Here is a 16,551-nt window from a genome sequence, read left to right on the forward strand (position 1 = left end):
CATCATCCCGCTACAGAGTAGCACTCAGACTCCATGTAGATGTAGCAGCAAGCAGGTTGTGGTGATGATTGGCCTCTCTCTTCTTTCAAATTGGCTTTACCAACGTGCCCCGACAGAATCACAACTCAAATGAAGACCCAGATGAGCAGAAAATGGAGTATATATATACACTGTATATGTCTGTATGTGTGTGCCTGGCTCTGAGGACAGACAGAAAGGGGCATCCTACTGCAGAGCACACAGTTCATGTGGCAGCAGGTTGTGGTGATGATTGATTGTTTAGTCTCTATTCTCTTTCATTTCAAAATGGGCAACTGTCCATTGAGCAAATGATCCCCGGCAATCTGCAGTTCAGATAAGGTGCCTGCCCCTTGAGCAATTGATGCTACACAAAAGAGATCCTTGAGACAAGGAGGAGAAGGTAAGCAAAGCTGCTAATTGACCCACCAGCTAAACCTGTCGCGGCTTGGCTTTACGGTATTATCATAGGATATTACTCCCTCTGTCAACAACGCTCTTATATTATGGGACGGAGGGAGTACTTCCTTTTAAGACGAGTTGGTAAACATCAACACCTGCTACTGACCCTGATGTACGCCGTGCTTAGACTAATGCCTGCCTCAAAGTTCTACTCTACCTTTGTGTGTGTGACAGGCATTATCCTACATTTTCGCTTCTCGATGTGCTTTCTGGCAAAAGTCCCATGCTGACCCGCGATTAACAATGACAAAAGGCGCTTTGTGACTTGACAGGTCTCAACATTCCATATGCTAGAATTCAGTAGTAGTAGTAGCTAACACACACACGGGAGTAACAACTTTATGACTTTGTTGTTGGCAATTTCGACAAGTTTGTTCGATGACACACATGCCGTAACAAACAGTTTGGATAAATTCACCTCCTCTGTATGTACAAGCAGTAACAAACAGTTTGGATAAATTCACCTCCTCTGTATTCTGCATTGAGGCCTGATTTCAACCACAAATCAGTCACACATTTCATGAGGCAATCCTATATTCATTCATTCATTCATTCATCGTGAATGGATAGATGATCTCATCTCATCTTATCTCAAGTCCTGAACCCATGCATATGCATGCATGCACAAAAATGAAAGACAGAGAAACCCAAACCAAAACACTACCCTCTGTTTGCTTGCTTGTTTCCTCACACTACTTACAAACAAAAAGAAAGAAATCATCAAGGAGAAGAAAAACCTTGCTACGTAGTTGCTTGCTAGTGATGCATGGAGGCGTGCCACTGCTCCACGGTGCAGTCGTCCAAGTCGATGCTGCTGGAGCAGTCGAGCAGCGCGCTCTGCTGCTGCTCGTAGCGGCAGATGTAGTTGAGCCCCACCAGCAGCTCGCAGAGCACCGCCTCCGTCTTGTCCCGGTCGGCGAAGTACAAGGTCTGCAGCAGCAGCACATTGCCATTGCCATTGCCATTGCCGCCCCTGAGCTGCTGCACGGCCTCCATCTGCTGCTGCTCGACGCTCCGGTCGGCCTGCCACCGCATCATGTTGTGCGCCATGGGGGCCAGCCAGGCCAGCGTCTTCTCCAGCGCCTCCCGCCAGTCGTGCGCCAGGAACGCGTCGTAGATGCCCAGGTTCCTCGGGAGGTGTTTCCGGAGGGAGGATCGGAGGCTCGACGGCAGCATCCCGTAGAGGTCGTCGCGCGCCTCCGAGCCCACCAGGTGCGGGTACTGCAGCAGCTTCTCCACGATCATGATGATGTTGGCGTAGTGTGATGCCAGCGCCGAGCCGCCCACCGTCGACGCCGGGGCCAGCGAGGTCACCGTGCTCTTCGGCCCGAACCGCCGGCGGGAGTGAGACCTCCTCCTTCTGCTCTCGGCGCCGTTCTTGGCTGCGTCGTGCTCTTCGCCGCCGCTGGACGGCGGCGCCACCAGCATCCCTGACCTGATCGCGCTGATGCAGCTGCTCGCGTCCCCGGAGAAGAAGGACTCGTCGTCCTCGTCCAGCCCGTCGTCGTCCTTCCATGTCGCCGAGCTGCTCAGGCTCAGGCACTCCATGAACATGTTCCCCCCGCAGTTCGACCGGAGCCGACTTGGATGTGGCGGGTCCGCGTCGCCGGCGAGCCTGTCAATAATCGGTCCCGACTTGGCGGAGGTGACCGGGCCGGAGAAGAGCTGCCGGCTGCTCTGGTCGTGGCATTGGCTGCTCTGCTGGTGCTCTCGGTCCTTGTGGTCGTCACTGACAAGGAGGAGGTCGAGGCCGCGCATGGGGTCGCCGAAGACGAGACAGATGCGGTGGTAGACGGCGCAGACGGCGCGCGCGAGCAGGAGCACGGCCTTGTCGTAGGTCCAGCCCCAGAGCGAGGCGTCGCGGAGGCGGCGCGCGTCCTGGCGCCGCCAGCGGGCGCGCTGCAGGAGCGCGCGGCGGGCCTCGTCGGTGGGGAGCTTGCGGGCCGACTCCTCGAGGTCGGCGAGCGCGTCCAGCTCGGCGTAGAGCGCGGCCGTGGCGGACGCGAGGCGGTCGAGCTGCCGGAGGAGCTGCGCCTCGGACTGAGACGCGGGGGCGAAGAAGGGGTAGGCCGAGGCAGGGGAGCGGCCGGCGAGGAGGTCGGCGTAGACGTGGTCGAAGCCCTGGAGCGCCGGGGCGGCGCAGCGGCGGCCGAGGCGCGCGGCGACGGCGGCGACGCGGTTGAGCGCGTCGAGCTTCTCGGCAAGCGCGAGGGCGAGGAGGCGCGCGTCGTCGCCCGGGACGAGCGCGCGGACGGCGTGGGAGCCGAGGCAGAGCGGGCCGAGCAGGCGGGCGGCCTCGGCGGCGGAGAGCGAGCGGTGGAGGCTGGCGGCGCGCGACATGGCGTTGGCCAGCTCGAAGGACAGGATGCCGACCCTGCCGCCGGCGCCGTCCCTGTCCCCCTTCCTGCCGGCCTTCTTGTTGGAGAGGGTGGCGGTGGCCATGGCGAGCACCTTGTGCACCAGCGGCTCGGCCACCATGGCCTCCCTCCCAAGGTGCTTGTGCTGGTGCGGCGGAGAAAGGAAGGAGTAAATCCAAGCAACGCGACGGCGCGTGGATTTGAATTGGAACCCCTCCCTCCCCTTGGCTGGCTCCGATCTATCTCGAAAATCAATGGCGGAGCAGAGAAGTCAACGCGTCGGGACAGTACTGGCAGTACTGTTACCAGACAGCAGCAGCCAGCAGCGCTGCCGCCATTAACCAGAGAGAGAGAGAGAGAGAGAGACAGACCAAAAAGGAGCTGGCCGGGAAGATGGGGGAGGAAGAAACAAAAAAGAACGAAAATCTCTCTCTCTCTCTCTCGCCGGTCGGGTCCCTGCTTCCTTCCTACCAGGAATTAGGAAAGAAAGAAATGGCGGAGACGATGGGTGGAAGAGCTGGTCGGGAAGGATGGAGGAGACAGGGGATGTGGGAGTGAGCTCAGATGGATCCGGCCATGGCTGCGAATGCCATTGATGCACACTGCTCCTCCTCGTCGCTGCGCTGGCGCATTAAATCGCCATAAATTGGACGCGGGCAAACCAACAAAAGGAAACGAGCTCAGCTCGGAGTGAGCGCAGCGCAGTGATGAGTGCAGTGGTTGGATCCGCGAGCGGGGCCCTGTGTTTCGGGGCCCGTGTGTCAGTGAGGACGAGGCGTACGTGCCACGGCTGGGAGGGAGTCGTAGTAGTAGTTGCATTTGAAAAGGGAGGGAGGGCAGGCAGGTGCGGGTGGACTTCCTTTCTTCCTTTTTCATTGGAGCAAGTAAACTTACTGCAACATGTACGGTACTACCCTCTCTCTCTCTTTCTTTCTTTTATTGACACGCATGGGCATCTATTGGTCTTGGTCTACATCGTCGCTGTTTTCATAAACATTTGGGTTTTAACAGGTTTGATTTTGCTGAGATGAAGGCTTAGAGGCGGCAACCAGGCGCGTCACCCTAAGAATTTAATTTAGATGTATTTTTTACTTTTTATGGAAATGTTTCTACAAGCTCTGCTATAAATTTTTTAGCAAGAAACTTCCAATCTATTCATAATCATTCGTGGAAGTAGGAGAGCATCGGAGGTAACAAAATTACAATCAAGTCCATGGACCATCAAGCGACGACTAATAGCACTGGAGCGAGCCAAAGGGGTGTCACTGTCATCGCCCCACCCTCACCGACATCGAGTAAACCTTGTTGTAGTAGGCATTCGGAAAGTTATTGTTCTAAGGCTCCACAGGACCACCGTACCAGAGCAGCAACCATCGTCGATGAAGAGAGTCATGGATTGGAAGGATCAAACTTGCAAATACATGAACAAGGACTTGATCCAAACAGACCTACCGAAGGCGTGGACGGGATTGAACGTGGGAGACATTATTCATACTGAGGGACATCGCTGCCACCATAAGTTCCTAACGAAGACGCTGAACCAAACAAGGACGAAAGCAATGCCCCTCCCGCGGAACCGAGGTTCTCCACAACTCCACGAGCGAAAGGCCATCTGGGCTGGGTGGACCAGCGACGGTGCTGATAGGAGGAGAAGGAAACCTAATTGCACAGGAGTCTTTTCTTGTGGAGAAGCTATATGTCCAGACAAGATCTTTGCTACTGTACTTACTATGCGGAAATTCACAGGGGCACACAGGTGTGTGTGGGGGGGGGGGGCACCTGCCAAACCTAGCCCAGCCGTCCGTTTGGCCCGCGATTCGCAAAATACTTGGATCCCGCAGGAGGACACAATAAGTTTTAAGTTTTAATCTTTGTCACTTACGAGTTTGCATCTGAAACTTACGATTTTCTCGATCAATTGTATCAAGTTTCATAAATTGAAACTTTAAGCTATTGTTTTTTGTCGATCATAGATACTAGAGTTATGATTTTGCCGGTCACTCGTACTATCTGGTAAAGATGCTTTCATATTACTTTTAGGGCTCGCTTGATTCAAAGGAATTCCATAGGATTTTTGAAGGGTTAGAATCCTTAGAAAATTTTCATACATTGGTCGTTTGAGACATAGAATTGAGTCCTATAGGAAGTTTTCCTACGAAATCATGTGTACTACATTTCATTGGAAATCTAGCATCCACTCCAACCTCTTTTTTCTCTTTCTTTGTTTTTCCTGTGGCATCAAACACTATGTTTTTTTCTTTGGAATTCAAGTGGGCATGCCACTCCAATATTATTTTCTTTTTCTATTCCCGTGTTTTGAGAATCATACGAATCAAAGAGGGCCTTACTTGTATTCTTGTGGTTCGGTGAATAAAAGTTACTCTCACTGGGTGAGGCCATTCGAATGTATGCATGGTTTATGGGAATGGCTACATGTCAGCTGCCTGAATTTCAAATTTGGACCAGTCTATCGTTTTTTGCCGTTGGATGCAGATCGAACGGTGGGTAACCCTTCTTCTCCCTTCAGCTTCTTCTTCTTCTTCTTCTTCTTCTTCTTCTTCTTCTTCTTCTTCTTCTTCTTCTTCTTCTTCTTCGCTGGGCCGCCGCACGGGCCGACGACCGAACCACGACGACCACCACCAGGTGCCGGCAGCCCTCCCGCGCAGCCTCACCGCCCCACCCTCTACGGAACCGCTCCCCACACCCGGTCTTGTCGTCGCCCTTGTCCATCCCTCTAGCCTCGCCGCGTCCAGTTTTTTTCTCCGACGAAGCCCCACCACCGTTGTCACCACCGCCCCACCCTCCCCGGAACCGCTCCCCACACCCGGTCTTGTCGTCGCCCTTGTCCATCCCTCTAGCCCCGCCGCGTCCAGTTTTTTTCTCCGACGAAGCCCCACCACCGTTGTCACCACAGCCCCACCCCTAAACCCTAACATAGAGAATGGGGATAGCCCTCCAGCGAGCCCCTTCCTTCTCCTTCCTTCCCTCCCGCTCGCTCCTACGAACTCTTAATATCGTCTGACCCCAAATTGAAAAGTCAGTCAAGTAACATTTAGCTAATGTGTGATTTATTAGTCAACTTAAGGGCAGTACTAGCTTGTGTAGATGGTACATGCATGGATGTGTTTCCTCGAGATAAAATTTAGCAAAAGATTCATTCCCACTAGCTAAGCTAATCTGCATGCAAAACTCAAAGTCTCCCTTTCTTGTGTGTGGCAGTGTGGGGTTGCTTAACTATTGGAGTACTTATTTGACAACAATGGTGGTGAGAGGGAGACTATAGGACTTGATTATTCAACTGATCCGCGCGCGCGTGCAGTGCAAGCACTTTTTGTAGGCACTTTTTAATGTTACTCCTAAAATCTGTCTCTTGTTACTTTTTGGTTGGGTGAGTTTCTTCCCTAGCTAGCTAGAGTAGATACAATCCGGCATGAATGGCAGCTTCAAACATGCAAAACAAAATAAATGTTTATTGTATTTATTTGCACATGCATGGCTGCATGCTGCATCACGGACTGTCGGGTGAAACTCTCGTGGGTCAAATCGGTCCCATGGACCAGTGAGTGTGAGTACCATCGTCCGGTAGTTTAGTTATCTCTACTCCTAATGTCTCAGTTGGTAGGTCGCGTTCCGGGTTTTATTTTCGTCCCACCTCACCCGGTCTTTTTTTGGTACTTCTTTGGTACTTGCTCCCACCTCCCGCTCAGCCGAGACGGTTTATTTTCGTACTCCCTCCCACCTCAGGTAGTTCCCTCCACGCAAAAAAAATCGAACCAACCAATCTCTACTCCTAATGGAGCAGTTGGTAGTCTTCGCCGGTCAATTTTTGTCCCACCACTTTCGTCCGGTTTTTTTTCGTAGGTTAACTGTCGTAGATTTTTTTTGTCGCCTCCCCCACTTCATCGATTTATTTTCACTTCACCCTCTCACACAACGAAAAAAATTGAACGGATCAGAACTTTTCATACTGACGTAAATTATTTAGTAATGTCTTTATGTAAAAGAATCAATCACAATCAATCTCTAAAGATCAAATCTAAATTAATTAATCTTCATAACGTTTGTTTCCTTTCGAATCACGTCCATAACTTTCCTTCCTTGTTTGGACAGAAACTGTTTGGTAGTAGAGATTAGGAAGCTTCCTATGAGTGTAATAATAGGAAGTATTCTTTTTCTTGATGATTCATTTCCATGCATGATGATAGTAAATTATGACAACATTCACCACTATTTATCAATGTCATCAATCGTATCCATTTCTACCAGTTTTAAGGGAATCTGCTCGCTATGTCTTTTTTAAGGGGATCCGCTCGCTAAGTCGTCGTCGCATGTTATTTTCACAAACAATCTCTACTTCTAATGGAGCGAGTTGGTAGCCTCGTACGGTTTATTTTTGTCCTCCTCCCACCTCCCCTGGTTTTTTTTCATCCTCTCTCCCACCTCCCAATTTCGTTGGTTTTTTTCGTCGGTGTTTACTCGCCCCCTCCCACCTCCCAATTTCGTCCGGTTTTTATTCGCCCCACCTCCCACCACCCCTCGTACTGATTCTTTTTCTCTCCACTCTTTCCTTCCAAACCAATAATTTCCTAACATACAAAAGATCACGAATCTATCTTTCCTTACCCGAACCAATCGCGCCCTACATCAGTGCATTTCTTTATTAAGAAAACTAACACATAAATCTTAACGCATTGCAAACAAATCCCGTTATGGACCTAATTAATTTATTATGGAATCTATACGTGGTCGCATTGGTTCTTTTTCTCTCCACTCTTTCCTTGCAAACCACTAATTTCCTAACATACAAAAGATCACGAATCTATCTTTCCTTATCCGAATCAATCGATCCCTACATCAGTGCATTTCTTTATTAAGAAAACTAACACGTAAATCTTAACGCATTGTAAAGAAATCCCGTTATGGACCTAATTAATTTATTATGGAATCTGTACGTGGTCGCATCTCTCCCCTCGTGAAAAAATCGCATCCATCTCCCGTTAAAAAGGAAAAGAGAACATGAACGATCAATCCCACACCCTGCATCTCAGTAGCAAAAAATCGCCCCCGCCTCTGCTACTGCGCCTCGCCGTGTGCCCGGCTCGACCCATGCCTCGCCTGCATGGCTGGACGCCGCCGTCTCCACCGCCACGTACAAGAAAACGGTGGGCAGAACCATCCATTCAAATCGCCACACCCCCACCCTCCTCCGCAATCCCTAGCCCCGCATCACCCTATCGCTTTCTCGCCTCTCTTTCCCCTCGATGTAGATGGTGCCGAGCGGCGGCCTCGAGCACCGGCAGTGCCGCCCTCTCTATCTTCGCTGCGTCGAGAGATGGGCCGAGGCTATCGTCGGTTCGCCGCCCACGATTGGGCCGCCTCCGGTTGTCGCGCACCACCGGCTCCACCTAACGTGCCCGACCCTCTCCGCTTTCGACCTTCCGGTGACCACATCCCTCCGCGCCTCCATCCATCATCCACAAGGCCACTCCCTGCACCCACCCTCCTAAATTCTCCATACCGGCGGACAATCACCGAAGATCCAAGTTGGCCCGATATCAATTTTCTTACATGCTTTCTTTATCAGTTGGTGATGGGAATGGGTTCCAATTTCTCTCTCTGACTGTGGATTCGCAGGCAAGAAGCGCTTCTACATGCATCCTCCTGTCGGTCCCTAAAGTACCAAGGTAAATGGTTGATGTTGCGTTTGTCTAGGATGATATATGTTGGCTCTGTTCCGGTTCATCCGAGCAGTTTGGTGACTAATTTACTGATAATTTAATTATATTAATTAAATGAGTCGGGTGTATCGTCGTGCATTTATCTTGCCAGTAATGTTCTGTGATGCTCTGATGCACTTTGGGAATTGGTTATCTTGTCTTCAGTGCAGAACATTTGTTTATTAATGCATGAGAAGAATCCTTGTTACTACCTTGAACCTGTTTTATAATCCATATTGTTATGCACTAGCGCGTGTGCATGTGAAATAGATGGATTATGGTCCCGTACCCAATAAGATGGATATGCGTGTGTGTTAGAGAGAGAGAGAGAGGGAGAGGGGGAGAGAGAGTGAGGAGGAGGGAGGGAGAGAGTGTGTGTGAGAATTTGATGGTAAAAAGGTCGTCAATGTCACTTGATATGTATGAGAATATTAAATGTAATATTAACATAATTGATATTGAACTCTTAAAGTTAATGTGGCCCCGTTGCAACGCACGGGTGTTCTTCTAGTACATACAGTACAGGAGGTGGTAGCTTAGCTAGGTTGTTCCAACAACCACATTGCAAAAAATAGAGGCATTTGTTGCAAAAACAAGCTAGTCTGCCACCTGCAGAGCACATCGGCCTACAAAATTTTGAAGGTGTAGTTTCTACTACTGGGGATAAACTTTGGAAAATTTCTTTGTCCTAAAAAAATCCATGTCTTCTTCTGGCTGTGTGTTTACAACAGTGCTAGCTACAGATAATTTGGCCAAGAGAAGATATGTTGAGGACCCCTCCTGTTCATGTAGCTGTTATCTCAGACATCAGTGTTGGGCGTCTGATGCTTTGCCAGCCTACCAAATCTGCTTCCTCCTTTTCGGGACTTGTTTTTGTCTAAGCAAGATTGGTAGAATTCAATGCGAAATTAGCAAACCAATTAGTACATGAGACTCTTAAGCCCAAACAAAATATAGCAAACTATCCGCACAAAAGGATAGTAGGAAACGAAACAAGAGAGTGGTCGTCATGTATCAACATCACACGCACACATCTACCGCCGCCGTGTCGATTTGTTGGATTCCAATCGCAATACTACCACGCACATCCCATATGATGCACCGAAAGTATATGTGGATACTGTCAATCTTCTTGAATTGAGCACTTCTTGCACGGCTGAGAATCCAACATCTCATCAACCGAAAGTTTCCTTGACGATGTGGACGCTATCTCAGTCCACGTCAATTCCTAGCTTGTACTTCACTTTTGTTTTCTTCCTAGCTTGTATTCCACATTTCTACTGACTACCGCACAAGATCGCCTGTTTTGAACGTGGTGCATGTAAACTTGACACACAATATATACTCTCCCCGTTTCCAAATATTTGTCTTTCTAGGCATTTTAAATAGACACAACATACGGATGTATGTAGACATATTTTAAAGTGTAGATTCACTCGTTTTGCTCCGTATGTAGTCACTTGTTGAAATCTCTAGAAAGACAAATATTTGGGAACGGAGGGAGTAGTTGGTTTTTTCCGCCCGCAAAGAAAATATATTTGGTTTTCTATATTTACGTGCAATAATTAGTGATTGTGGGCATCATCAATATATCCTCTTTAGCAAAATAGTCAGCGTCGATAAATTCCTTCCTCACACAAAGATGTGACTGTTGCCATACTTTTACATTTTACAATATGGAACAGCAATGTATGCCAAATTTTATAGTGATGTGGCCGGAATCTTTGATGCATCGCTGGGTGACTGCTTACATAAATCCAAACGGGGTAATGGCAAAGCGAATGTGGGTTGGTCCCCGATGCATAGTATATGCATGAGACGTCCTAATCATGCATTATCTTATCTGTTAATTACCTCCACACGATCGAGAACCTGAGGAAGCAGCCTGCTAGCAGACGTCCATTCAACGAACACAATTCTATCTCTTTTCTTCACAGGCCAGCCTGACTGTCACTCGCGTCACAGTTGAAACACACACACACACACACAAGATGCGGCATGATCCGTAGACTAAACCTCCCCCAATGGGTATTACACACGCCCTAGTTTTTTTAAAGACATAAACAGCGTCCAGCTTTAAATTAATAAAGCCGCAGAGGGTTAACCGAGAAATTTTTGTACTGGATGCTTGTGGTTTGATGCTTTATATATAAAGCGGGGCGAAAGCCTTTTTCGGTAACCGAGAAATTGGATCTTTTGTCCCATTTTTCTTCTAACATTGATCATTTGCCCCCCCCTCCCCACCCCCAGAATGACGGGTGGGGCCGGGGCCACTTGCCATTCAGACAAGCATGGAGTTAACATGGTTCAAAGTTCAAACGTTACACAAACAGAAATGTAAAAAAGTTGGGATACATATCGTAACTCAAGAAGAGCGCTAAAGAGAATCCTGACAAATAACCTAGTTAACTAAGAACATCTCTAGCAGACCCTTAAAGCCACAACCCTTATATCGCGGATAAGGACCGAGAAAACCACGGTTTGAGGGGCGAAATCGGCTGCGGCCGAACAGAGCCCTCAATTGAAACCGTAAAATCTAAAAAAAATGCTTTCCTGGGCGAAATGAAGAACACAATGCTACATAAATAGTTTGTTCATCGATACATTGCAAAGGTATTTTACATCGTGATGCCGCCCTACCCTAGATCTAGCAAAAAAATGGAGCTCACCGGGGCTCTCCGGGTGTGGCGGCGACGCTGCGGCAGCATTGGCACTCACTCCTCGTCGTCATCGGAGAAGATCGATGTAGATCTTCTCTTGCTCGTTGGCTTCGTGGCGCCATCCCGCCTGCTTGGTGTCGAACTCGTGCGCGGCGCCGAGCGCATACTCGTAGAGGAGCGCGTTGATCTCCTCATCCCGACGGCGACGCGCCTCCTCCTCCTTGTGCTCACATGCAATGCGCTCGACAAGCACCGCTTCGAAGGTGTCCGCCTCGGGCCCGACGAGGTAGTCCTCCGGGCCGATGAAGCCACGGCCGCGCGGGCGCTCCTCCCCCGGCTCCGTCTTCACGATGCGGAGCGGAGGCGCCTCCTCCCCCCGGCCCCCTCTTGATGGCGCGGAGTGGTGGAAGCTCGCCGGGCTACCTCTTCACCGGAATCGGCGGCCCGCCTGAAGAGCTCCACGCGTGAAAGCACCGCACATGGCGGCGGTCGTACTCCACATCTCACGGCAGAGGAGGGATGCCGACACCTCGAGCTCGTGGTTGGCATACCATCGGGCTGAGCGATTCCGCGCCGTGTCAGCGACGACGCAACGCTTGCGCTCCGCGTCTTCGTCGCCGCCGCCGAGAGAAGCACCTCCACAGCCGCTGGACCACATCCCAAGCCACATTCGGGTTTGGCGGTGGCGGATCTGGCGGCGGCACGGCGAAATCGGCGCAGATTCGATGCCTGCGGCGAGAAATAGCGGTGGAATTTCACAAGTCACGGCGGAGAGGAAAAGGGTCGCGGCCTGTATCGCGCCCGTGGAACGGTAAAAATAGCGGTATGGCGGTTGGATTTCAGGGGCACTGTAAAAGTTTTTACGGGTTAGGGTCCGATAAGGAGTCTCGTCGGGGCTTTCTTTTTGCTCGGAGAACTGTAAAACCGTGGAAATTTTAAGGATTGACTGCTCTAAGGAACCCAGTTCCGGCGCCAACTTCATTTCAGATGTATAGCAATATTGATCTAGGATTCTAATTTGAGGCGAAACTTTCAGGGAAAACAGCTCCAAAGAAATTGGGCAGGGGCACATATTGGCATCTTCAGGCACACTACAAAGAGAGCAATGCCTGGGCCGTGTCTTTTTTGGAGATTGATGGCCGGAGGAAAGTTGTCAGCAGCGCTTGCCAGATGCAAATACGAACTTTGAGCGGCACCCTTGCAGCCCACAACGCTTTAGCATACCTAACTTTCGGGCCTTGAGCCAACTTGGCGTAAATCGATTTAACCGAGAACGTGCCAGAGTTTTCGAGATCCCAACTCTCTCGAAACAGGCTTTCACACCGTTTTATATATAAAGCAATCACCGAACCAAGTACACGCTCCGAATGATACAAAATGTTGAGGTAGTCCTTATATAATGCTGATCCCGAGAAAATCGGATCACTCACAACACACGACTACGCTACTGAAAGACAACATTGGGAAATCTGAGTACAACGCCACACAAGCCCTAAACACCTAAGCACGACAACGCCCCGAGGAGGGAAAACGGCGCAAAGCGTCGCCGTTGCCGAGTCCAGAAGGGACAAGGGTTTTCACTTGGAATCTTGGCATGAAGAGGAGCACCACGACGACGTCTTCAGGAAGATAACGACGCCTGTAAGCGGCACCATTGTCGGCGACAAAGCCCAGAGCTTTCGCTCGTTAGCTCCCTGTACCACCACGAGGTCTTCAGGTCGAGCGCAGCGAGTTTAGCTCCCTAGGTCTGGATCAGGGCGACGCCAGTCCAAAGTCAGAGAGAGTGCCTGAGCCACCCACTGCTACCCTCCTGCCGCCCACATGACCAAGAGGGAGAGCCACCACCATCGACATGGTGCCATCCGAAGAGCCAACCATGCAGACTGCCATTCGAAGCCGTTGCACCGACATCCACGTCCAAGCCACCACCATTTATCCACATCATGGAGCACCAACCTTGAATGGAGGAAAGAAAGGGGTCTCCTTCCATTCCTAGCCTTACAATGTCTGGACAGTACGCCTTTCGCGAAGTCCTCGACAAGAATGGGTTGTTCTATGGCGGCCCAATATCGCGGGCTGACGTCCGAACTCGCCTTGCCCTACAACGGCTGGACAGTATGCCTTTCGCAAAGTTATGATGCATCCTCCCTGATTTGGAAGGATGGAACATTGACCGATTGACTTTATATATGTACGATGAAGCATTGAATTTTTGTATGATGAAACTTTGTGTGATGTAAACGGTGTCGCGCTCTAGTTGATTAGTTTGGGTACGATGAACTTTGTTAATTATGTTTACTATATGTTGCTTCCTTCTATTTGCTAACTCTTTCTATTCGTGTTGCTCAAGTATATTATATTGCATATTATTGTTACTAATATTTTGTTTATATTTGCTAACTCTTTCTCTAAGTGTTGCTCAAGTATATTATGTTGCAAATTGTCGCTGAATTCACATGATGATGATGCTTCTCTAATAGGTATATAGATCATCGATGGCGAAGAAGTGTCATGCTGTGTACATAGGGAATGTTTCGGGAGTGTACGACGAGTGGTCAGAGTGTCAGGCCTAAGTGTACCGCTTATCGGGCGGCAGCCAGAAAGGGTTTGATAGCAGAAGGGAAGCTGAAGCTAGTTGCTTGATGTTATAGTTTATTCTAACACTTGAGGTTCACGCTAGCGCAAGAGAGGATTCAGAACCGACGCCTCAAGAAGTACTACATAATCCCGCTCTTCCTTATCGTCATCGCTCTTCTCTTGTATATCATAGTTTAGATAGATGATGAAACATGTGTATGTGATGACCATGTAGGAGACATGTGATAACTTGTATCGTTATTTGGAAATGATGATGAGACATCATTTGTGTTGGATGATGATGATGATGATATGATGAGACTATGTTGTAGCACTTCAATGATGATGATATGATGAGAGTATGTTGTAGCACTTCAATGATATGATGACGAGATATTCTTTTTTCATATAGTTTCAATGTATGTGTATGTTGTAATTATAAAAACCTGTAAAAATACAAATACAGCATAAATACACATAAGCAAAAAAATAGAGAAAATCTTAGCAACAGCGAGGGGTAGTGGAGTAGCAGCAACGCTTGTTTAGCAGTACCGCGGGTCATCCAGGCACACTACAGAAAATTAGCAGCAGCGATGGTTAGACCCGTGCTACTGGTATGTATAGGTAGCAGTAGCGCTGTGTAAAAATCGCAGTACTACTAAAAGTTAGTTGTACCGCCATAGCAGTAGCGCAGGGGCCGCGCTATTGCTAGCCTCTAAATTCACACCACTATTAGGGTTTTCCCTAGTAGTGGGAGACGGACCGACCGAAATGGGACACAGGCACCGCCGCCTCCGGTGGCCTACTCATCCTCGGAGGAGTCTCCGACCTGTCCGTCACCGGTGGATGCAAATGGTGGCATTGGCGTTGTCTTCGTCCCACCGGGCCGACTAATGGTTCGTTAGTGGCGCGTAGGAGGCGCAGTTGACGTTGTTCTCCTCTGCGATCGCCTGCAGCTACGCCTCCGCGGCGGCCGCTTCCTGGGAGTGGCAGCTTGAGTGTGGATGACATCGTAGATGGCGCGCTGCTCCGCCATGAAATTGGGGTTCGCCACGGTCTCATTGCTTGTGCGCTCGCTGTAGATCTAGCCTTCCGCTATCCAGTGTTGTTCCAGGAGGAACAGGTTGTACCGCCATTCCTCCTGCGCCTGCTGGAACGCTGATAGAGGCACCGGCGCAGGCTGCACCTCTACCAAGTGTGGCTGCGCCTGCTCCATGGTGAAGCTGGCATGCACAGGAGGTGCGGGGGCGGGGGCGAGTCATCGGAGCCCGTCTCCATCATGGTGTCGTCCTCGTCGTCGGAGACCTCGGGCAAGCTAGCCAGCAAGCCGGCCTCGATCCGCCTGGCACGGCGGCTATGCCAGGCGGCGGCAAAGCCGGTCACCGCATGCTTCATCTCCGGCGACAGACTGTCACACAATGCTTTCCCGCTGGCGGTCATGGCAGATGTGGAGGAAAGGAGGAGGATGTGTTGTGTTGTGGAGATAGCCGAGAATGGTTGCCTTAAGTAGCGGATTCCGGTGAGGTCAGGCGTCAATGCGAGACACCGGAGTGGGTTTCTCGGCCGGCGAGACTGCTTAGTGGCGGCATACGGACGAACAGGGCATTGAACCTACGTGGTAGATATCCGCCCCGTCCCGTCCAGTCACACGTCTCCGCCATTGAATAGGCGCGGACACTGGAGATGCGTCGCGGGTGGCGCCCTCGGCCGGTGCGCCGCTTCAATGGCGGAGGCAGTGAGAGGTCATGTCCGTCCTGAGCCGTCTTCAATGTTGAGCGGCACACTATATAGCGTCATGAATGCGGGCAGCTGGCACCGGGTGGGAACACGCGAGGATGTTTTTTGGTGGGCCAGGGTGGTCAGAAGCGGGCTTGGAATCGGTCCGGACTCTCGCAAGCATCTCCACGTTTGTCTCCGGTTTGCTGGAGAAATCGCGTCCGTACCAGGACCGCGTTGGATGGTTTCCGCGGTCCGGACAACGCGATCCAAACAGTTGCTGGAGGTTTGCGGATACGTTTTAAGAGATGCCCTTACAACAAAAGTGCTAACTACAGATAATTTGGCCAAGAGAAAACATCAGTGTTGGGTGTCTGATGCCTTGCCAGCCTACCAAACCTGCTTCCTCCTTTTTGGGACTTGTTTTTGTCTAAGCAAGATTGGTAGAATTCAATGCTAAATTGGCAAACCAATTAGTACATGGGACTCTTATAAGCCCAGACAAAATGTCGGAAACTATTTGCAAAAAAGGAGAGTAGGAAACGAAACAAGAGAGTGGCTTGACATACAACATCACACACACATCTGCCACCGCGGTGTCGTTGGATTCCAATCGCAATACTACCACATCCCATATGATGCACCAAAAGTACGCGTGGATACTGTCAATCTTCTTGAATTGAGCACTGCGTGCACGGCTGAGAGTCCAACATATCACCAACCGAAAGTTTCCTTGACGATATGGACGCTATCTCAGCCGACGTCAATTCCTAGCAGCTAGTTAGCTTGTACTTCACTTTTGTTTTCTTCCTAGCTTACTCCGTCCGTTCCATATAAGAGTGTTTTTTACACTAGCAGTGTTTCTAATGTAGTGTTAAAAATACTCTTATATTATGGGATGAAGGGAGTACTACCTCATTTATTTTGACTGCTGCACAAGATCACGTGTTTTGAATGTGGTGTATGCAAACTTGACATGCAATACTTCCTCGTCTCAAATTAATTGTTGCTCAAAGAGATGTATCTAGAACTATATATATCCAT

General features: G+C 49.9%; 1 protein-coding gene across 1 annotated transcript; it reads right to left on the reverse strand.

The window, feature by feature from the left end:
• Positions 1 to 1,001: 1,001 nt before the first annotated feature.
• On the reverse strand, positions 1,002 to 3,648 carry LOC123113848 (protein PSK SIMULATOR 2). The gene has a single exon (XM_044535164.1). It carries the CDS (start codon positions 2,956 to 2,958, stop codon positions 1,237 to 1,239), a length of 1,722 nt encoding a protein of 573 aa, XP_044391099.1. The 5' UTR covers positions 2,959 to 3,648; the 3' UTR covers positions 1,002 to 1,236.
• Positions 3,649 to 16,551: the final 12,903 nt, after the last annotated feature.

The sequence above is a fragment of the Triticum aestivum genome, chromosome 5B, assembly GCF_018294505.1.
Source record: "Triticum aestivum cultivar Chinese Spring chromosome 5B, IWGSC CS RefSeq v2.1, whole genome shotgun sequence".
Taxonomy (NCBI): domain Eukaryota; kingdom Viridiplantae; phylum Streptophyta; class Magnoliopsida; order Poales; family Poaceae; genus Triticum; species Triticum aestivum.

Bases quoted from the DNA above. Each gene is read 5' to 3' on its own strand.
- LOC123113848 (XM_044535164.1), bottom strand. From the start codon at position 2,958: ATGGTGGCCGAGCCGCTGGTGCACAAGGTGCTCGCCATGGCCACCGCC.